Here is a 23641-nt window from a genome sequence, read left to right as displayed (position 1 = left end):
CAGTGCGTGCGTGAACTGGCCGCGGTAATATATGCTGCCATTAAGAATCTGGGCAGCTTCTAGCGCTCCGGGCGCAGGGACGCATGTGTTGCTGGAATTTAATCCGTAAGGGGAATGCAGATTGGGCAGCGACCTACCGGGTTTGATTTATGAACTGTTACTCTAACGATTGTTTACACATTGCATTTCAGAGCCCCCGCGCACCCTTCCAGGCAGCGCCCGGCGGGCTCCGCGGCACGGGAAACCCCTGCAGCCTTCTCGGCCTCCCTTTATCCGTCCCCACCCCCAGCCCGGGGGCCTCCGCAGCTCCTTCCCACCCGCAGCTTCTCCAAGAAATCAGATTTCGATTTCTTTGAACCCAGAAACCTACATTCAGTTCTCCCTCCTCCAGCCTGCTCGAGTCCTGCGGCCCTGGACGCTGGTCTCCTCTGCTGGTGTTTACTCTCAAATGTTTACTTCTCCGTAAGGCCATGCGGGGCCTATAAATAGGACAGGTGGAAGCAGCTCGACTGCCAGATCAATAGGGCCCCGTCTCCTCGCCATTTCGGCTGAGCTGTCTTATTAATTATGAAAGGATTCACCTGATCCCTGCCAGGGACCACAGCCTCTCGGCCCCTCTGCTAGAGCCCTTAATGGCGGTTCCTTCGCAAGCTGCCTCCGGCCACCACAGAGGAAGAGGCGAGTCGTGGTTAGGGCTCGGTCTGCAGGGACGGTGGTTAGGGCTCTGACCCGCCTGGGGCAGGGGCCGCGGGACGGCCACTGGCAATCGTGTGCTTCCTCAGCTGAGCACAAGCCCAGTTCTCCTAAACCTCACCTAGAAAGGACCTCTGCTTTTTAGTTTATTAAACACACACACCACCACCACCACCACCACCACCACCATCACCACCACCACCACCACCACCACCACCACCACAACCAACAACAACAACAACAACTTCCTCTTTCTTTTCTTTCAGTAAACAGAATTTCAGGGAAATGGCTAAGTGTCCTAGTTGAGGAGAGTCTGCTTGAAGATGGTAGGTTATCAAGTGGCATGTGAACAGGTGAATTTATCACCTGGCATCATGTGTCCCTTCAGGTACCCTTGAGAACTCGGCCAAGAAAGCAGGCTTGGGGCAGGAAACAGACGACACCCCCATTTCAAACAATAACTTTTATTTTATACTTCTCTATACTTTGTAGCAAATCGTTTTTTGCTGAGTTTAATTTATAATAAACTTTTTAAATTACATCTCTCTCTTTTTTAAAATCAAGGCTGTTTATGTCAAAATCTTTTTTAACTATATTTTAGATTAACATTTAACATTCCCCCCCTTGTGATCTATACCGTTGGATATTCAGGTATTACTGTATGTGTAACAGCTAAAACAAGAGAGGAGGGAAAAAAAGGCAGTGGACTTGGAAAGATGCATCAATAACAGTAGGTAAAGCTGAACCTCTCAGTGACTTTAGCAGCATTTCTCGCAGCCTTTACCTCTAACCCGAGATTTCCCCAACCTTTCCCTCTCTCCCTCCTATCCTTAAAACACAAAGCCAACAATCTGTCCTTTCATTTTTCTTGAGGAGAAATGTGCAGTGGAAATGATCAAAACAAGATACTGTGGAAGAAAGACGTGAGCGTGAATTATTCACCATATGCTTCCCTCGTGGACATCTCTCTTGAATTCATTCCCCTGGCCTTCTCCTCTCGTCTTTCCTTTAGGAGGAGCCCATCATTTGTCATGTATTAACATGATTAGTATATTAGGTGGCCCAGGGCCGTTCCTGAGATTCTTTTGCCAAAAAAAAAAAAAAAAAAATGGGGTGGATTTGCCGTTTTCTTATTTTTATGTGAAGACAGACTAAAGCTGAGGTCCGATTTTGGCTGTGCTTGCTTGCTCACTGACTGGTAACATTTGGCAAATAAAACAAAAAAAATCAAACGAAATAAAAAAGAGAATCAGGATTTCCCACAATCCTATATGAGTGTTTTCAGCATCACAGAGAATCACAACGTCCCCAAAGAACGAATGGATCATCCTCTCGATTTCCGGGAGCATGGAGTGAGTGTGGGTGGGCGCGCGGGGGGAGCCGGCCCTGCGCTCAGAAAGAAAGCCAGGTCGCTAAAGCTGCCGAGAGAGACGCCAGGAGCACTGGGAGCGCCGGGAGCAGGGACCCTGCCGCCCCGTTACCGCTGCCGCAGAGTTCGAATAAGCTGCCTTGGATGTTGAGGTTTTTGGATTCTTTTCTCAGTTTATCCCACATATCTTTCGCCCCTTCCTGGCAATCCGTAAGGGCTGTGACCGTGCAGCTGTGGAAATCCTCCCAGTATCTGGCGAGGAACAGAACAAACAAGAAGCAGGTTCATTTTGGGCGCGCGAGGACCCTGGGCCAGCGTCGGTGAGCCTCGGCCCTCGCGGCCTCGCCAACCTCCGCGGGCGACCCCTCCCTACGTCTTCTCCACCACCCTGTCGCGGGGGTCCAGCCAGGTCGGCTTTCTCCGGACCTCGGACCACCCTAGAAGAAGCTGTCCGAGGAGAGGCTGCCCCCGCCCGGGTCTGATCTCTCTCCCCTGGTGGCCCGCGGGGGCCCAGCAGCCGGGAGCCGGGCCGCACCCGCTGCGCCGCGCTGGCACCTCGGCCTGCGCAAACAGATTGCTCGCCCTCCTCGGGGAAAGCTAGGAAAACTGTGCTAAGCCATGCAAGCTGCCGCCCATTAATGCCTCTTAGCTCGCAAGATGGGTACTTGCTCCGAGCGCGGCCCTCCCCTCTGGGCTTTTCACTTCCTCCTCCTCCTCGCCCCTTCTGTCTCCCTCCCTCTCGGCGCTGCGGTACTTTTTCGCCCGCCTTCGCCCTCTTTCTCCCCCCACCCTTTGTTTCCCGTTTCCCTCTTTTCCCTTTCTTTCTTCTACCCTCCTTTGTCCTCCTCCTTTCTCTCCTCCCGTTTTTCCTCTGTTCAGTTCCTCACTTCTTGCCCATCCTCGCTTGCTTCGGTCCTCCGTGGCCCCTCGCCTTGCTCTCCACAGTCCCTTAGCTCAGATTCCGTCAGGAGGCTCCTGCTTGCCTATCGCCTCCCCAGGGTGGGTGAGTGTTAGTCCCCAAGCTACTGGGACCAGCTTTGTAAACCTGCATTTGCAAACCTCTATGCACCCCGCCTTGCGTGCTTGGTCCCTCCTCTTCTCCCGCGCGCCCCCAGTCTTCTTCGTGGGCTTGGACCCCACGAGGCCTCGTCCCCCGAGCCTTAGGGGTGTAGTGCCCAGCCCCCGAGACCGGACTCCATGGCTGGCGCAGGGCCCACCGAGGCCAACCTTCCAGGCACCCGGCTCCCTGTCCTTCCTTCCTGTCTCTTCCGGAGCCCCACACCTCCCTCAGTTGCTTCCTCCTCCTGGACTTAGCTCCTAGCCCCGCCCCCACAACCTTCATCCAACCTGTCCTTTTTTATTGTCCCCCTTTCTTCTGAACACCCAAAATAGATCCCAAGACTAAATATAATTTCAACCCGTGATCGATTCCTGGGGCGCTGTCTCCTTTCAGTGCCGGGTCGATCTGTGTGTCTCGGTAACTCCGGCTGGCTTCCACCTTACAGGGCCCAGAGCCCCAGGTCACCAGCGACCGCTCTCCAGGTAATTTGATTGTACCGTCTCGGATCTCTCCCTTCTGCTCACTAGCCTGGACTGTAAGCGCGTTGAAGGCAGGACCACGTTTGATATATCCTTGTTTCCACTCTCACCCCCTCTTCTGGCTAATAATAAAATTATAAATGCTTGTTGGATTGTCTTGAGCTCTGGCTGTTTTCTAATGACCTTTTGAGTCTCTGATTTATGAGACTGGGGGTCCTGGGGTGTAGGGCTTCCAGGTTCCTCAATTGAAGATATATAGCAAGATTTAAAGAAAAGAGTTGGATGGACAGCACTCTGCTTAATTGCAGCTCCCGAAGGATGTCTAAATCTCTCCTTTCTTTATCCATGCCCAGATGGGAGTGGGGTCCTCCTGGGAGAGAGACAAGGTGAAAAAGGACAGACATCCACGTGGGACTGGGAGGAGGTGGGCTTCAGCAAGGTGTCCCAAAAACCAGGGCCACCAACAGGGTGGGAGCCCCAGCCCAGCTGTGGCCTGCGACCTCTGGGAGGGGCCCTCTTCATTTCCATTTTTCAGGACCCAAGTCCTGCTGAAAAATTAAAATAACTTGGAATAACCAAGTTCTGGTAAATGATGGAGGATTTGGGAGCTGATCTCTATTTAACATTTTGTTGTGCTTTATACATACATTCTTACCTACCATAAGACATTTGGAATTACAGTAGGTAGATATGCATTCCAGACCCAGAATTTTGTCCCTTTCCTGATAGGAATGTACTAGCTACTTAGCTTCTGTGGCTCCTGGTGGGTACCAGAGTATTTAGGAAAGTGTGTAGCAAATTGACCCCTGTTTAATTACTCATAATTTAAACAAATAAACACCTACTCCAACCCACCCCCAAGAATTAGAGAGAGAGGAAGGGCTTCGCTTTAAAAAAGGTAGTGCAGCAAACAGTCACTCCAAACTCTGGGGAACAGAGTTTGATTTTATTGGAAGAGTCTTTATGGGGGGAGTGGGGGAGGCTGTCACAGCTGTTTTTGAAAAATAAAATAGAGTAAAAGTGTGTGTTGCAGAGGATAGGGGTATTTCTAAGGTCTGCAGCAGCTAAAATATCGCTGGTCCACGACAGTCAAGCTCTGCTGGTCACCTCATTTATGACTGGGAGGAGTGCTTTCCAGCCAAGCTGTGGGAAAATGCCACTGGGCTTGGTCATGAACTTCCTGGCTCTCCTTGGGCCTGTAGCTGTGCTGGCCTGGGGATGGTCCTGATGCAGGAAGAGAGGAAAACAAAAAAGCAAGGAGGGTGACTACCCTAGATCTCAGAAATGATTACAAACTCAGCAGTCACTGGATGCCCAGGACACATTCTTCTTGGGCAAAGTCAGTGGCACCAAACAAAATATTCTTTCAGCCTCTCTCCTAGAAAGAGGAAGGGCGACCTGTGCTCTCTTGCCTGCAGCCAACTTTCTAGGTGAACTGGGGGGGGGGGGGAGTTTGAATCAGGAGAAATGAACAAAATAGGCCAGAGACCTTCCTTTTAGGCAAACTTAGTATTACCTAAAACGCTCCTCAAACCAAAACCAACTCTTCTTCAGAGAGTACTGGGCCAACGTCTCATTCACGCAGAAAGAATGAAGACTGCCTCCAAGCAGAACGAGGAACTGGTGGCAGTTCTCCCTGTGCCTCGCCCTGGCTCCTAGCGCGTCGAATGCACGCGCCTCTGTGCCTGCCGGGGAGGCCTCGGAGGGCTGGGGCTGGGCCCCAGCGGAACAAGCCTGCTCTGCGCATCCCACGCTATAGCGTCTCCTTGGGCAGTCGGCGCCGGGCTAGGGTCTGAGGGTGGGAGCCAGAAGGCGAGAACGTGGGGATTCGCATCTGCGTGGATCTCCGACTTCAGCAGCCCCCCCACGCCCCAGAACAGGAACCGAACAGGCCATAGAGGACACTTACGTGCACACGGTCTTGATGTTCGTTTTGTCGTCCAGGCCCTGCGGGTAGTTGGCCATGTTGTCGCCCAGCTTGAGCAAACAGTCCGAAAAGCCCTTAAAGACCGCATCGCACTTGCCTGCTGCTCTCACGGCCTGCACCAGGTACGCTATGGGGAGGAGGGGACACCAGTCAGCAGCGGCGAGGTCCTACCCTGCAGCCTCACAGCCCGTTCGCCCCCCAACTCAGCGCGGCTTCTCCCCATCGAGGGAGCAATGTCCACTAGCGCCCAGCCTCGGGGCGAGACATTGTTACAGGTGAATAAAAGTTGTGGCCCCAGAATGACTGACCGGCACTCACCTACGCGTCTTCTACTGACTGTCGGTGTCTCAGCAGGGGTGGTTGGTGGAGGGTGGGTGGCGGGTGGGCGGGCCTAGGTCGTGAGTCCATTCCAGTCCTGCAGCTTCCTCCCGAATCTGTCTCTATATCTTTTTCTGTTTCCACCATCCCCTCTTTCTCACCTCCCTTTCCTCCTTTATTTGTCTCTTTCTACTCACTCCCTCCTTCGTTTCCCAACACTTCCCCAGCAAGCCTGGGCACGCCTCTCCAAGTGCAATCTTCTATTTCTGAGGTGGGGGGGCGTTCACAGCAGAGCGCGGGGGGTTGAAGGGGTAGGCAGGCGACAAAGCATGGGGCCACGCAGCTGAACCTAAGGCTACAACGTGCGAAAAAGCTTCCACTTGGCGCCCAGTCCTTGGTGGGCGCTCAGCAAACACTGCTGAATGAATAAATTAATAAAGTCTCTGGAAGCTACCAGCAGCCACCCGAACGGATTGGTTCATTATAAAACTGATTGCCTATCGTTCAGTGTGTGTTCCGAGTGAAATCCTCCATGCACCCTCCCCGCCCCACTGGAGAGAGAGAAGCTTGGGCATCTGGGGACTGGGCAGGGGTGACGAGTGGTGTAGGGCAGTCAGGGTCCGGCAGGGTCACTGATGTGTTTGCGCGGGTGACCCCGGGTCAACCCCGCAGAGGCCAAATCCGTGAGCCTTGGGCCTCCTGCTTCCTCTTCCCCTCAGTCCGAGGCTCAGCTCCCCAAGCCACATTCTTAACGCCCCCCTTCTCCCCAAACTAGCCACCACTCTAGCCAGTCGCGGGTGAGACCTTTCCTTTTCAGGCCCAGCCCTGAGACAGAGGGCCCAGATTGCTGTTGCCTGGGGCTCTTGGCCTCTAGCTCGGGGCTCCCTCCAGGGAGGGGTGGTGGGGGGCGGAGGGGTGGTGGGAGGAGGTGATCGTGGAGGAGTAGGAGGGGACTAGACCCAGGCCGCATAGAGGTCCGCGCTCCTGGCCTCAGGTCGGTCAAAGCCTGGGGCCCGGGACCGGGGAGAGAGACAGGCTCCAGACCGCGGATGCGCTGCGGTGGCCATTTCTCTCCGCTCCAAAGCCAAAGAACCGGGCTAAACGTTTGATGGCAAGAGGCCAAAAGCACGCCGGGTGCAAGGAGGGCGCGCACATAGCGCAGACCTGCGCTGTTGGGGAGAGGGGAGGGGAAAGATTGTGAGAACCTTCACGGAATCGAAATTGGCCTTCGATGCCCAGGACCCTAAGTGCCGGCCCCTTCCTGGGCAGTGTTCTTGCCGCGGCAGCTAGTGTGTGAATGTCTCCAGGGAGGACCGTACCCCTCGTCGCACCCCCCCCCCCCCGCCGCGCCGCCCGTCCCCGACGCAGACTACGGGGAAAGGTGACCGAACCTGCAGCAGTCTTCAAGAGCGCACCGTTTGCAAATTGCTGCAGGGAGAGCGAGGCGGGCCTTAAGCTTTTTAATCCGGAACGGGAAGCTCTGGGGAAGCGACTAAGGTTAACTTCGACCTCGGCTCAGGCTGATAGGTAAACCTTCATAAATCTCCCGCCCCCCTGACCCCCACCACGCGAATATTAAAAGCCCTTGAGACTGCAATATCAAATAGAACACTGGGATAGAATAAACGAATGTTTGTTCTAATAGGAACTTGGTCACAATGAAACAAATCCTACCCGTCGTTCTCTATAATGCATGCCAGAAATACAGCTTCGCAGCGAAGAAACGAAATAAAATACAGTCCATCCATCCCCCACCCCTCAGATTCCCGTCTCTTCTAACCCCTTACCTCCACCCCTAAAACTCGGTGGTGAAAAAGTAGCCCCTAAGATGTACTGACAAAAATTTTAAAGGGGAAGCGGGGCTTGCTGCGTGGTGGTAAGCGCTCCTGTCACGTTATCTTTCTAGGCGCTGCTGGAGAAGACCCTCCATACCGCGCATGTGTGAGTGTGTGCGTGTGTAAAATAAGTCGTGAAATTTTTTTTTTTTCAACTATGACTCCTTGGTCTCTAGTTGGCTAGGGGAGGCCTGGAGCTTGTGCTAGGGACGTATTTTGCAGGCTCACATATCGCGCAAATCGCAGTCCGCGCGACCCTCACTGTTGTTCCTGAACCCGGCTCCAGCGAGGCTCGGGCGGGCGAGCCAGGCTCCTTCCCGGTCCTCTTCGGCGTCCTTATCTTGTGCCATTTCCACCCGTTCGTTCATTCATTCGTTCGACCTCTCATTCACTCCAAACTTCCTCTCACCGCGTCTTCATTTGCGTTCATCGCCCTCTCCACCTCCCGGTCCCTCCCAGCCCCCACTTTTCTTCCCAAATGTCAATGATTTGGGACAGCTCCCAGACATGAATTAATAAAGATCGAGGTTCTGGTGGGGAAAGGGCAGACATTCAGGGACAAATCTGCTCAATTTCAATCCCACAGCCAACAAAGGGTCGTTTTTGGACCGAGGTTAGTGTGTTCCAAGCGTACCCCCCAAGCACAATCGCTGTCTTTTTTTTAACCCCTTCCCCAAAGTAATGTTAGTTCTCACAGGGAAAACAGAGCCCCAAACCTCCGATTAAAATCTCCATATCAAAATAACTACTGTCTTCTGCTCTCTAAAAATTTGCAGGCAAAATGCCACATTTACTTATTTCCAACATTTAAGAGATTTGCTGCAATTAGACACGTTCTTTATTGCAGCTCTTTGCACAGATTCAAAACATCAAGTCATTTCTCAGAATTAAAGGAAAACGCCAACATCCTGCATCCACACAATCTAAAACCCTATAATGTTCATGCAAAAAAATCAGATACTCAAAATCATGTGAAATGCATTAAAAAAACTCACTGCAAATAATCCATTCTATTGTATAGATAACTCCAAACCCAGTTTCCTCCACATTTCTCATGAAGAAAAATATTATGCATTTCATCTCTTGCCCTAAACCAATTCCCTAAACCCCCCCACCCCAACCCAAATACTGCAAGGATTTGTCTGCAAAGAATGCTACAGCCTTAAGTGATAGGAAGCAACAATTCCCTCGGTCTCCAGAAAACCCGTTTGAAGAGTTTCTATTTTTTTCTCTTGTCCATTCTATTAATAATCTGCTTCACTTTCACTTTTAGGCCACGTTAATTAATGCTCTGACCGGCATGAGAGAAGGGGATTTTCTAGTTTTCCCTTCCATAACCTTTTCATTCTGGATGGAAAATGTGAACTTTTGAAAACCCCACGACAGTGTAACTAGGACTCAACATTCCTTAACATAAAATAGGGACTACATAAATCCGTCCGTAATCAACCCCAAACAAACAAAAATAATAAACAGCCGATATGACATATTGCAAATACTTTTTAACCCTTTCCTACATATAAAATACAGATGCCTATGTGGAAAGAAACAGGGAAACGTTCATAGAAAACTATATGCACATACATTTGGCTGAATTCAACCTCCTCAATAAGCACATTAAAATATGTATCCTGGGGTTCCCTATCCTTTTCGATTTGCCCCCCAACCGGTCTGCGGTGTCCGGTGCAAACCCTGCAGCTAGGAAATGAGGGGTGGGGGTGGCGGGAGAATGACAAAGTTCTAAATGCAGCAGTCTAAGCCCCGAATATCTTTGCTTTCTGCACATAAACTTTCCAGTTCTAGTACTAGCTGCCTAGCCATCTTGTTCCTGCATTCACCTTTCGACCCTTCAAATTAATACCTTGCAGTATCGCAGGGACCAATGCATTGCCCCAGAACGCACCAAACCTGGTCTAACCCAAGAAAGGGAAGCAAAAAATGGACGTGCGCTTTGGAAAAAAAGGGGGGGAAATCCCCTCCTGAAACGGCTGGCCGCTCACATTTCCTGGTGAATGTTTGGAGTCTCTTAGAAAAACCAACCCGGGACGCGCTAGTCCCTAGGAACCGATGTCCCCACCCTTGGGGGTTTGCGGGCTTCTCCGCACCCCCGGGCGCCTGCGGGCCAGTCGGACCCCTCAGCGCATCGGCCCGGGTTGGCCGTGCGGCCACTTACCTATTTGCACCGCGAGGATCAGTGAAATATATCTGCCGTTCAACTTAAGTCCCATCCTACGTTTAGTCAAACCATTTGCGACCGCAGACCTTTAAATAGTTAGTTTAGAGAACGCGGGGGAAAGCTGAAAAATAGGCATTGCCAACAAGTTCCAGGAGCGACGAAGACTTTCTGCACCAGGAAGGCAGAGGGAGGAGAGAAAGAGAGAGAGCGAACAAGAGAGAGAAAGAGAGAGAGAAAGAGAGAGAGAGAGAGCGAGAGAGAGCGAGAGAGAGCGAGAGAGAGAGAGAGAGAGGCTGGAGGGAGAGAGGGGGAAGAGCTGGGAATGGTTCACTCCATTAGGAGGGGGCGGAGGAAGTACAGCCTCACGCCCACGAGCAGGCCTGACGTGGGGGATGACACGGAATGATTTTTTTTTTTAAATAAAGACACCTTGGTAGAGAATCGCCATTTATAGTCATCATAAGCTGGAATTAACCAGATATCTTCAATTAATATGCGGATCCGAACGAAGTCTTGCCTCTGGGGGTGATCACTTCCCCACCCCTGCGGCCACCCTCTCCTCCTCGCTGTTCCCGGTCCCCCAACCCCGCCCCCTCCCTGCGCAGAACCGGGGCTCCCCTCCCTTCCCCGCCTGAAGCCGGGGAGTCCTGGCGCGCCCACTCGATTGTTTCAATCTGCTCCCCCTCCTCCATAAGCTCCACAGAGAATCCAACCCCCTCCCTACGATGCAGTAAGGTTTAAAGGAGCAGGAGAGGGAAAAACAGCTAAACCAGCTCTATTAATTCGAAACTCCGTGCGGGTCTTCTGTAGCCTGGCCCCTGCACTTGCCTACCCTCTTTTTCTCCAACCCAGCGGCTGAGCTCTGGGCGCAGCCTGGAGCGCGTGAGCACACATTCACGCACGTACACCCGCACGCCCGCAAGAGCAGCCAAGCTTCCCTGTGCCCGCCCTCACACACTGAGCGCAATCGTGCGCGCAAATCCAGGCCTTGAGGGTTTGGTCTGTACCTGTGGGGCCCTGAAATATACACAATGTGCCCTCTGAATTTCACCAGCTCCGAAGGCCAGAGCCGGCCAGAAGCGGCTTCAAGAGATACAGCGACACCTGTTTATGGGTGCGAGGAAAGCGCGGAAGAAGGAGCCTCCGCAAACACAATTACCGGATACTAGAGATTTACTAATTCTCAGAGCGTTAGGAAATTTCCGAAGTAATGGCTAGTATGCGTGCTTCCTTCTGATCGTGATGCACCTCTTGGGGTTGTTGGGTGCATACACACGTACACACGCGCACACACGGGCATCACGTACACATACGCACGCTCAGATACACACACACACACACACACACACACACACACACACACACACCTGCACTGCCGTTTTGATGTTAGGGCACAAACCGGGTGTAGCCGCAGCCTACTCTGCAACGAAGTGCTTCTGCAGCTGCGTCTGTGCCCTGTGCAAAGTGCTATCCACGACAGCTTGAGTTGAGAATGAAAAAATAAACAAGGCTAGTCCCTTTCTAAACACTGGTAGGCTTTCCCTTGCAGCACCCAAAGAAGCCTAAAGCTTAGCTTCTTTAATCAAATGCTAAAGAAGGCATAGGCCAACTTTAAGCCAGTGAAGAGAAAGAAAAAAAAAAAAAAAGACCCCGGCCCAATCTTCCAAGAATACATCAAGACATGAAATAAGCAATAGAAATGCAAACGGATTAAGGAGTTATCGAATCGAATTTACTTATCCAGGCAGCGTGCCACCTGCGTGCCCATCTCCGGATGGACACAGTCAGTCATTCAGCCATTTGGAGATGTATGGAAGAAGAAAAGAAGAGAAAGTGCAAAATAAGGGGGGTGGGACAGGCTGTGTACGTTGAGCGCTAAGGGGGAGCGCGGGGGTACAGACTGCAGCACTTTGTGACGTGGAGCTTGTGCACAGAGGGGCCACGTTCCCCAAGTCCCGCGGGAGCCGCGGACCAGGAGGTGGGGGCGAAAGCCCTGGGCCTGGGGGCGGAACCACGTAGCCCCGCCTCTGGTGACGTCACTGGGCCTGTGGGTGAGGCGGTAGGAGGGCTGGCCTTTTCAGCGTCCAGGGGCTCGGTGGCAGCCCTGGGTGTTTCCTTTTCCTGCTGTTCAGAAGTTCCTGGAAGAGCTGAACCGTGGGCGGGCAGGGGGCGAGGCAGGGGCGGGTGGCGAGAGGGGGGGCGTCCCTCAGACCCGCCCTCGACGCCCTCCAATGGCAGGGCAGGAGGTTGGTCCGAGGGGCGGGGCTTAGAGGGAGTAGCAGCAGGCCCCGCCTTCATATTGGCCCCGCCCCACAACTCGGCCCCTGCTCCTCCGGATCTCTTTAGCTAGGCGAGCCCATCTTTCCACTCTCCCGCCTGAGCTGAGGTGCGGGCTCCACACTCTGACTCTTGCAGATTCGGGTGCTCGGGCCAGTTTAAAATATTTTACCCTGAACGACCTTGCCTTCCTCCGGCTCACCCACCCACCCTTGATCTTCCAAATGTCGTTTTCTGAGAATACCTTGGAATTTCCCCCCCGCCCATTCCCTGTCATCCCAAACTTGGGGCGTTAAGGGTGGGAGAAGGCAGCACTAAATGGCTAAATAAAGCAGAGTGAAGCGGGTTGCTGGAGAGCAACCGCCCCCAGACCCGCGCGCATGCGCAGAGCGCCCGCCTTCGGGCTCCCGGGCACGTCCTGGGTAGTCTCTCCCCAGCGCTGCCATGCAGCGCCACCCTTGGAACGCCCGCTGGCCTTTCTTCTCCATTTTTCTCCCCTTACAATCCAGCCTCCCTTTGATGGCCTGGGTTGTTTAGAAAGCGAAGATGTGAGAGAACAGTTAGTACTGTACATGAATGATACTGGGGTGAATGGTTGAAAGCAGATGCTAATGGTGTGTTTTAAAAAAATATTTTTAAAATTACAGGTCTTTCTGCAGTCGCGGCTCCATGTGAGTTTGGTTCTTTCTAGTTTCTTAATTACAGGCTAATGAAATCCATGGTTGTCAATGCATGCTAACTGTTTGGGAACACGGTGGTGGGGAGAGTGGGCTGGGGGAGGAGTGCAATATCCATGGTTGAAGGTGGCCTTGAAGAACCTTTCCTCTTTTCTTTTTTTTAATTTGACAAGTCCACCCCAGATCATATTTGAGGTCAAAGAGCAGTGAAGGAGAGTATAAAAACCCAGGTACTAGGCCTTGAGTTGTCAGTATTGTAATGACCTTGGTTTGTCCCCATACTGGGTTGCAGTTTCATCATCTGAAAAACAGAGGAGCTCTGACTACGAAGTTATGTCCAAAGCAGGTTTCACCTTTGCAATTCTGTGAACCAGTGATTTTCTAGAATCTGTGGTGGGTTGGAGAGTGGGGATGTGCCGCCCAAAGAATAGAGAAAAGTCCATGCTAGAATGCTTGTTACAGGTCAACTTCTTGCAAAGGACCCATTTCCTTTTGATAAACAATTACATTTAAAGTTCAAGAAATACAGTTCATGGTAGAAAAAAATGCCATTGGTACTGTTTGGGTCTGAATATCAACTTGAGCCAAAGGTACCCCTGAAAGTAGGTCTGCATAATTAAGGCATATAAATATGCCAAACTTCCTATCCCTAAAACTTCCAGAAAGAGACCATGCCTAAATTTAAGCCTGGTTCCTTTCTCAGTTCACACTGCTGCAGCCCCAGTCTCAACAAGTGAGCACGCATATATTTCTCACACAAATGTGCACCTGGTGTGTGCCAGGCTCCATGCTCCATGTTGTTGCGTTGGCAACAGGGTAAAGCATTGAGCCAGCTGATTCTCCAACTCTCTCTACCAATCCATCATCAGTGGACTTCCCAGACACTGCTATTTCCAAAAACATCACTTTGAACTTATTTGTAAGAGCAGCTGCCATGGCCTCTGGGAAATTCCACTGCTGTCTTCTTGGTCAGAAAAAAATCCACTGCTGTGTTAGAATAGATAGGTCTAGCAATACATCTTTCTCATACATTTAGCCTGTCATTTTTTTGTACCTTCAATTAAACCTTTAATTAAAATAGGAATGTAAGTGTATACAGCTTTTTGAAAAATCAAAGATGATAACAACTATACCATATTTGAGCAATGATATAAATTAAGAGGGGAATGACATTTTTGTGGAGATATGTGGGTAGGAATCCCAGTAAAAATCCACTTTGAGAGCCCTGGGTTTTCCTTAGAATCTGCTCCTTGGTAAGGTGAGTTTTTACTCTTTCATCACTGCTTCAAAATTAGTTGAAACTCGAGGCCTTAAATATATGGTTGACTCAAGAAACTTGATTTTAGTGCAGAAATTTGAATTCTGGGAGCAAATGCTATCTTTGAAATGTATGAATGCAATTAACTTTCTATTTAAAAATGAATATTATTATTCAGAAATTAGCATTTTATTATGAAATATACACAGAGAACAATGCACAAAACAAAGATGCACAGTTTATTGATTTATCACACAGTGAATATCCATGTGATCCCCACCCACACTGAAACAGTCAGAACAGACATGACAACTAAATGCAACCTGTATTTCTAGATAAGATCCTAAACCAAAAAGCCAGAGAGATTGTTGGGACAGTTAGCAAAATTTGAATGGGGTATGTAAATTAGACATTAGTTTGTACCAATGTTGATTTCCTGATTGGAGAGAGTTGTTATATTATAGAGGAGGATGTTCTTGATTGGGGGGCAAACACACTAAATAAAGTGTTTAGGGGTAATGACATATCATATCTGCAGCTTGTTCGCAAAAGGTTCAGAAACGTTATAGCAATAATGGGAATAGGTAGACAGAGTGGAACAAACAGTAAAATGTTAATAATTGGGGAATCTCTGGGTGAAGGCATATGGGAATTCTTTGCACTGTTCTGGCAATTTTTCATTAAGTTTGAAGTTATTTCAAAATTATTATTTAAAAAAAGCTACTCCAGATGGGTTAAGGACTTAAATGTTCCACACGAAGTTTTAAAATACTAAGTGAAATATATAGACGGTTATTCCTAAATCTTAAGTAAATATAAAAAGCATGAACTGGAAAAAATTGATAAATTTGACCATAATAAATGAAAAACTTTCGTTCATAAAGTAATAAAGCTTAAAGAAAATGAAAGAGCAAATTATAAACTCACAAAAAATCGGTATCAGGAACTAAAGAATTCCTCAAACCAATTTTTTAAAAAGTGTGTGCACATGTGTACACACACACACACACACACACACACACACCCTAAAATAAAAATGGCAAAAAGACATGAAGAGGCATTTCATAACAGAGAAAACATGTATGGTTTATTCTAGGAATCCAAGCAAATCTGCCTAACATTCAGAACTCTCAGTGTCTCCATGTCTTTCATGTCCTGGAGTGTTTTAAAGATTACAGGCCGTTCATTTTAGGATGACCTCACTCTGGTCTACCGAATGTTCTCTCATGACTAAACTCACACCATGCCATCATCATGGGACTACTTCAGAAATGAAGTTCTGTTCTTCTCAATGCTTCTTGTTAAGAGTAGCACCATGTTGACCAGTTCCATCACTGGTGATGTTAAACTGGATTACCTGGTCATGTTGGTGGTGTCTGTGAGGTTTCTCTTCCTTAAATCCATCATTTCCCCCTTTGTAACTGATTTGTATTTTGTGGGGAATTATTCTGAGATTACACCAATTTCCTCCTAATCCTTGTCATGCTTCTGCAAAATGACCTTGGCATTCATTGACCACTCATGTCTGAATCAACCACTTCTATGGTAGTTGCTAAATGGTGATTCTCTATTTTTTTTTATTTCTTCTAAATTTGTTTGGCATTTTACTGTAAGGAGGAGCTAGCTTTCTTTTCCTCTGTCCCTCTCTTCTTCTCTCCCTCTCTCTCTCCTTTCCTTCAATCCTTCCTTTCTTCCTTCTTTCCTTCCTTACCTCCCTCCCTCCCTCCCTCCCTCCCTCCCTTCCTCTATTTGTTTATGTCAATATGAACACATGGATTCCAATTTTATTTTACGTGCTGTAATCCCTTATCATTATTTTAATACTCAAGTTGTCTCCTTTTTAGCTAAAGGAAGCCCCTTCAAGTTGATTTTTATGTCCTTTCAGTGTATGCTGATCACTCATTGAGAATTCTCATTTCCTGACACAGAAGATATTTTGGGCTCATCTTGTCTTGACCCACCTCTGGAATCAGTCATTTCTCTAAAAGCTCTGTTTCCTTTTAGTTTCCAAACCAAGCTGTAGGTCCTGGTGAGTTAGTGCTCATGGCTGCTGGCATGTCATTGCTTCTAGGGCCTCTCAGAATGGAGTGGTGGGAAATGTGTGTGTGTGCGCGGGTGTGTGTGTGTGTGTGTGTGTGTGTGTGTGTATGCTTGTGTGGATGTGTATGCATGCATGCATTCATGTGTATATGTATGTGCATGCCACCTACACATACATATCCACACATGAATATATCTCTTTATCTGTAGAGTCTGTGTAAATATGTTATAAAACAGTTTATACTGATACTTCCAATATCAGTCCAATAACTCAGGGGACTTTATAGCCTCCTCCCCTTTTCAGATATGTAAATATACCTACTGAGAGTCTTGACTCTCATTATCCTCAGTGTATTATTTAGTTGCTCAAACAATTTCCTTCTTTGTTCAGTGTACCCACAATTTAACCACACTGGCTATCTCCCTTCCCCGGGCGCCCTATGTCCTTGTGGCTCCCTACTGTTCTTCGCTGTCCTGCCTTCTCAGCAGCAAGGCCTGTCAGCACACACCCCAGCCCCCTGCTTCCCTGCAGCCCCCCAGGTCCACATCCCTGTCTTCTGAACCATGGGCCTGCAACTCCTGTGCCTCCTCAGCTCCCTCTTATTGCCTCATGTTCTTGGCCACTGTGTGATTCCTCCATGCTGGGAAGGGAAGAGGAAATGGATAAGAAGAGAACATGGGGAAAAAAATGAAAGGAAGATGGGCTGGGTTGATTTTATATGTAGTTTGAGGAAGGGATCCAATTCCAACTTCTTCCATATGGTGATTCATTCCCCCCCTCCAACCCCAGCTTCACTTACTGACTAGTCCCTCCTTCTCGCAGTGAAATTATAAATGGTCTCTGTGCATACCTGAGTTCCACACATGGTAGGATCTGGTTCTGTACTCTTCCATTGGTCAATATGTTTATCCCTTGGGTCAGTACCACACTATTTAATCACTATTCCTTCATAATAAGTCCTGATATTAGATAGGGCAAGCATTCCTTTTCTACTCTTCTTTATCAAAAGTATCCTGGTTATACATGACCATTTTAGAACATTTTATTAAATGGATACTTGTTTAGAATTATCATTTCTTTTTGGTGAATTGAATACTTTTATCATTAGGTAGTAATAGTCCTCTCCATATCTAATCATGTTTTTGCTTAGTCTCTTTTATATGATATTAATATAATCAGGCCAGGTTTTTTTTTGATCTTTAGATGTCTGATATATCTTGTTTTCTCCATGTTTACCTTTAATCTCAGCCTGTTTTTATGCTTTAGATGTATCCCTTGTAAGTGGCATATAAATAGATTTCTAAAAGCCCAATTTGACAATATTTATTTATCTTTTAAATGGTGTATTTAATACATTTACATTCATTATAACTAGTGACATATTTAGACTTGTTTCTAGTATCTTTATATTTCACTTTATCTTGTTTTCAACTTATATTTCTTTCAAATTATTTATTTAATATTTTAATTGATATAGACAAATTCTTCCAAATAAAACAAGACATTTAGTCCGTTCTCCTATTCATTGGTTTCCTCTTACTCCTGACACTATCATACTGATATTGTATAGGCTTATAAAAATGTTTTCTTTTTGAAATAATTTTATATGCACAAGAAGTTGCAAAAATAGTACAGAGAGCTCTAGTTCTCACATACCCATCATCCAGCTTTCCCCAATGGTGACATCTTATACAGGGTCTGACAATTAAGTTTGTTAACTCATCCTAGACAAAGTACTACACACCTCATTGCTGAATATCACTACAGTCACTTAGGAAGCACTCCCCTAGGGAAGCTCGGCACCGATGCCAGTGCCTAGTCCACCCTTCAAAGCAATTTTGGAACTCTTTTTCTGGAATGGCCATCAGAAATGTCATCATATTACCCTAGATGTCCTGAATGTCATCAAAATGTCTTCCTTTCAATATTTCCTTTATCTTCAGGTAAAGAAAGAAGTCATTGGGGACCAGATCAGGTGAGTAGGTTGGGTGTTCCAATACAGTTATTTGTTTACTGGCTAAAAACGCCCTCACAGACAGTGCCGTGTGAGCTGGTACATTGTCGTGATGCAAGAGCCATGAATTGTTGGTGAAAAGTTCAGGTCGTCTAACTTTTTCACACAGCCTTTTCAGCATTTCCTAATAGTAAATTTGGTTAACTGTCCAGTTAGTACAAATTCATAATGAATAATCCCTCTTGATGTCAAAAGGTTAGCAACATTGTTGCAACAAGTTTGCAAACTTATTGTATAATCATAGTACATTATCGAAACCAGGTTATTAATTGACATGATACAATTAGCGAGACTAAAGATCTTACTCAGATTTCATCAATGTTTTGTATGCTTTGTAGGCCCTTTCATCTTATTTAGCAAGGAAATATATAAAAGTATATGTGTATATTCACGTATCTGTAAATATTCTGCTGTATAAACATGTGTGTCTATAGTAAATCAAACATGAGTTCATACTAATGTCTCCAACTATAATCCATTACCATATGGATCATTCTAGCCTCCTTCTCTTGCCTCCGTGTAATTTCCCACTCCAACAGTAATAAATCCAAGTCCCACCATCTGCCATCTATTTTCTTAATTGTTCATTTCTAGTATACATGCACAGTGGTTTCAGAATTGTTAACATGTTATCTCATGGGAAGCAACTTTATCACCCCAAGTACAGTGCTTATGTACAACTTCTTTTGCTTTTAGTCTCACAGATTCCATTCAGTTCAAAGTCACTTAGGCCGGCATCATTTTCCTCCCACTCCCTTCAGTGAGGTTGTTTTATAGATTTGTAATACAATTAGACTCTCTTGTCAGTTCTTCATGCTATCCTTGATTCCTCAGCCTCTTAAATGATTTGTAAAAATTGGTACACATTAATGTTCACTCTTTGTATTGTAAAGTTCTATGTGTTTTGACAAATGCAAATTGAAACTGACTGACTTTTGTGCAGCTTTAGAATCCTTGAGAAAAGAAAACAGCAAGCTCTACTTAGCCAACTCTTAACTCGAAACATGCTGTGAAAGCCTGAGAGCCCCCACGGCAGAATTTAAAGCAGTGCTGCCCCATGGAAATGTAATGTGAACCACATATGTAATTTTACATTTTCTAATAGTCACAAATTAAAAAATAAAAAGAGGTGAAATTAATTTCAATAATATATTTTATTTAACCCAATATACCCCAAATATTATAATTTCAACTGATAGCAAATATAAAAGCTTATTAAAATCAGCTATTTTATGTTTTTGTACTGTTTTCACAATCCAGCATGCATTGTATACTTCTAGCATATCTTACTTTGTAATAGCTGCATTTCAAGTCCTCATTAGACACATGTGACTGGTGGCTCCCATGTTGGGTACTTTAATATTTAAAGAGACCCTTATATTCAGCAGCCTTATTTTAGAATGAGGCCCAGGATTTACTTCTAAGGGTATCAGAGCTAGCAGAATGAATGCGTAAGCTGGACCAGTCTCCTATGTTAAATTTAGGACCTTGACAGAGAAATAGTGGTACCCTGATACCTAAGATGAGGCATTTGGTGGATGAGCCTGATAATATTGAATCTGAAATTACCCTGCACCCACCAGTTCAGCATCTCCCTTCCCAATGCAGGAAGTGAGCAGCCTCCCTCCAAACCTCATCCAAGGCGGGGTTATTATGCTCGGCCTTCAGACCTGACTTGCCTCGTTGTCTTCAGAACAATAATCTAGGGTTAAGGTGCAACACAGCTTCACTGGGGAATATAGTTTTTGCTCTAGGAAAAGAATGCCACACCCAAGGAATTAGGAGACCAGGCGAATACATAACCATGTGAACTGCCAGTACATAGGTGGAATGGGCCCTGAAAGCGGTGGGTGAGAGAAGGTGGAACATAAAGCTGGTGAGGGGTAAATTTATTGCCATGTGACTCCCATGATGGGATTTAAGGTCCTAGCAAGGAGTCCTAGAGCTGGTGCTGATATGCCACATGGCTGGCTCCCCAAGGCTTCCACACAATACAGGTCTATTGGGTCGAGTTGGAGATGCCAGAACTGTCTTGGCAGAGTAGTGAGGAAGGAATCAGAGGGCTCAAGAAGGTGTGCATATTAGAAGGGATTTATTATGCAAGACCAGAGACCCCACCATCTGACCATTTCTCCAGGAAAGCTTACTAGACCTGGTCTTCACTAAGGCAAATGCACTTTCAATATAAACTGTGTTTTCTATACATATTTCTATACATATTTCAGATAGTTTCCCATATCTATTGTCTTCTTTTTAAACTTTGACTATAATGTCTTCTGCTATATATAAGGAAGTTAAAAAAATTTTAAGTACTTAAATTTGTCCATATCTTCACATTTGACTTCTGGATTTTGTACTGTTTATAAATAACTTCCCCACCAAAGCTTATAAAATGATTAAGTTTTTTAGTGTTGACAATGAATTTGTATCTGATATGGCAACTAATAACAGCTATGGTTACTTAGGACCTCTTTATCCTGCCATTCAAGTATTCAAAAGTTAAAAATTACCCTCTTGGTTCTCTTTTCTAAAGCTGATATAATTCCATTAATGACTAGGCATCTCTCTCTTTTTGCTACTTTGCATTTTGGTGACTCATACCTTCAATATGTCCTAATAAAAACCTCTACGTCTATATTACACTTCTCTCCATCTTTGCTTGACCCTCTGGTGGTTTTCCCCAATAATTCTGATCATGTTTTAACAATGAAGATGGCAGAGCATGCTCAGTCTGGGTTCAGGACCCATAGGCGCAGGGTTTTGTTTTGGGATCCACTCCAGGAACACATTGTACCTAAAAATGTGGACTGTTTGAGCATATTTTCATATTCTAATACTTTAATTTTTGTGTCCTTGGAATCTTTGATGCTGTGTTGGGAGTGACTTTATCCAGATTGTACGTGTGTTTTTTCTCCCAGTTGGTTCGGGCAAAACCAGCTTGAGTCCCCTTAAATAAATTGTGCGTGAGAGTTTCTGGATGCCACAGGGAGTGTGGATTCTGACTGCGAGGTTACTTGCAGTCTGGCTTGAGTACTGAAATTCTCTGGGGATAGTATTTTCTCTCCCATCCAATCTTCCTTGTGTTGAAGAAACAAGTATATGCCTACATTGTACAAAATTATAATCAACATATTTCAGTGATCAAAGAGAGTTGTGCCATTTATTTTGCTGCAATAGCATGGGTTCACAGGGCACATTCGGCAGGGGTTGCATGTTCTCCTCAGTGGACATGGATCTGCCAGTGGTCCTGGCTTCAGCGATCATGCTCTTTAGACATGAAATATGGTTGCGCTCGTGGTACAATCTTTTAACTAGGGTTCTCTTAAATTAAAAGAAAGCATTACTCTAATAAAGTAAATATTCACTAAATGAGAATGATCTATTTTTGCATATTTGGAATAAGATTTTTTTTAAAAAAAGCATTTGGAATAAAATTTAAAGAAAAAAATAACAAGGCAACTGAGTGGATTCTTAAACTGAGATCCAAATATCTTCTCAGACATCTCCTCCCCAACACTGCATGTGGACTGCTGAAAGTATGTTCAGTTTCTTTTATATATATTTAGAATTAGAGAGAGGCTCTCTTTTTGCTTTCAACTAATTGTTTGCAAAGATTTCTGAAATATTCAGGAAACATTGAGTTATGAAACTTTAAGCTGCTACTGTAGTTTTTCATTTTTGCTTTATGTTTATGGGACTCTGGTCCATCATGTCCTGTGCTGTTTTTCAGGTGGGTAGTTGATGTTTAACTTTGTAAATCATCAGTGTGGCTAGCTCAGCTCAGCATCTCACACCATCTCACTGCAGGCTGCTGAGGCCACCCCGTGCAGGCAGCCCCCTCACTTGTAGAGATGAGAGCCTGAGGTGTCAACATTCATCTTTCCTGGTTATTTTACCTGCATGACCTTATTAGCTGTTTGGTGTGTGTGTGTGTGTGTGTGTGTGTGTGTGTGTGTGTGTGTGTGTGTGTGTGTTTGGGGTGGGGGGTGACTTACTATATTTGGCAGCTCTTCCTTATTTATTTCAATGGAATATGGTTTGCTTCCATCATTTTCTTTTATACCTAGGAGAAGGTTTAAAAGTGGTATTTATAAAGTGGCTCTTTGTCACCAGAGTGAAACCTTTACCTACCCATCAGGATCCTGTGTCAACAAAGCTAACAGCAGCTACGTCTCCCACAGAGCCTGCTGGGTGTCATCTTTCCTGGTCTTCTGTGATTTTTAAAATAAGTTTAACTGATTCATCTGTTTGAAGTGTCATTTTATCAGATATATGTTTTTTCTAACTATAATTTTGAAAAATGTGATTATATTTCAAGAACATATGCTGCTCAAATGCTGAGACAGTCCTGATATGGAGGCCAGGCTGGACACAAATGCCATCAATTATTTTGTGAAGACACAGGGAAGTGGGCTTGGCTGGCAGCACGGCAGCCACCACACGACTGTCCTCTCTTCCATCTCCATCCTGGTGTGAGGCTGGGCTCCAGGACAATTTAATGAAAATTTTTGGATAGACTTCCTTTCCGTTTGTGGGTATAAAGAGGCTCCTGGTAATAAACTTTTGGAAGTCAATCTGTCTAGCCCTGGCAAAACAGTAAATCCAGCCTCACCAATTACAACGAGTAAATTCCTGATCATCATGAATCATTTATTAACACAGAATGGAAATGATCACACTCCAGGTCACAGCTTGGAGTCAGACAGACCAGCGTGGGATTTGAGTTTTGGCTTCCTCCCTAAACGTATTGGCTGTACAAACACAGTCCGATTATTTACTTCTCTAAGCTCCAGTTTCCTTATCTCTAAAATAGGTATGAAGATATTTACCACATGGGAGTTGTTGAGAAGAGAAAGCTGGTGTTGTATTCGAAAAGCTCACTGTAGGGCATGGAATCGGGAAGACAGGAAACCTGTCTTCTATGTTCCAGTTTTCAGATCACAGAGGGTTCTCACCCTCTTCACTCAGGGCGCGTTAGTGTAACACTTTTGTTCTCTCTGCCACTCAGTTCCTTCCTAGTTCCTTGGAGCCTGCTTGTTTGTTTGTTTTGTTTCTCGTTGTTTTTTTTTTAAGTCACCTCTCCCAAGCAAATCTAGTCACTCTTCTATTGGTCAGTTCTTATACTGGGTGATTGTCCTTTTTTGTGTTTCCAGAAGCCAATGCGGTTGGCCTGTAGTCCACCTGGGAACAACTTGTTATGTACATGAACTTGGAATCCATTCTGCAGCCTGCTTCTCTCTCTCGCTCCTACAAGCCAGGTGGGTATGGTACATTGGTCCTAAGATCTAAATTTGGAGTGGGAAGTGGGAGGTCCACTTATGCCTGAAGATTAAGCCATCTTTTCTATTCCGGTTTCTGTCAGAGGTTTGCTATGAGGTGCTGAGTGTTCAGATTGACAATCTTCTCTGTTTCCCATGATTTTTGTGTCGATTGTGTACTCTTTTCAGAACCTTGGGCAAAGGGAGGAATGAGCAGCACCCCAAACCCCTGATGTATAACATACAGTCACTATTTACT

General features: G+C 46.3%; 1 protein-coding gene across 1 annotated transcript; it reads right to left on the bottom strand.

Annotated features, from left to right (window-relative positions):
- Window positions 1-1141: 1141 nt before the first annotated feature.
- On the bottom strand, window positions 1142-10149 carry NRN1 (neuritin 1). Its single transcript, XM_033115703.1, has 3 exons — window positions 9855-10149; window positions 5511-5655; window positions 1142-2314 (listed from the first exon to the last, which is right to left on the bottom strand). Exons 1-3 carry the CDS (start codon window positions 9907-9909, stop codon window positions 2086-2088), a joined length of 429 nt encoding a protein of 142 aa, XP_032971594.1. The 5' UTR covers window positions 9910-10149; the 3' UTR covers window positions 1142-2085.
- Window positions 10150-23641: the final 13492 nt, after the last annotated feature.

Source organism: Rhinolophus ferrumequinum, chromosome 9, assembly GCF_004115265.2.
Source record: "Rhinolophus ferrumequinum isolate MPI-CBG mRhiFer1 chromosome 9, mRhiFer1_v1.p, whole genome shotgun sequence".
NCBI lineage: Eukaryota > Metazoa > Chordata > Mammalia > Chiroptera > Rhinolophidae > Rhinolophus > Rhinolophus ferrumequinum.
The sequence above is the reverse complement of the archived record's forward strand: the minus strand, read 5'-3'. Positions and strand labels throughout refer to the sequence as shown.

Excerpts from the sequence above, each read along its gene's own strand:
- NRN1 (XM_033115703.1), bottom strand. The coding sequence starts at position 9,909 with ATGGGACTTAAGTTGAACGGCAGATATATTTCACTGATCCTCGCGGTG. Across the intron at positions 5,656-9,854 it reads GATCCTCGCGGTGCAAATAG|CGTACCTGGTGCAGGCCGTG; the intron begins GTAAGTGGCCGC and ends TCCTCCCCATAG. Across the intron at positions 2,315-5,510 it reads AACATCAAGACCGTGTGCAC|ATACTGGGAGGATTTCCACA; the intron begins GTAAGTGTCCTC and ends GTTCCTCGCCAG.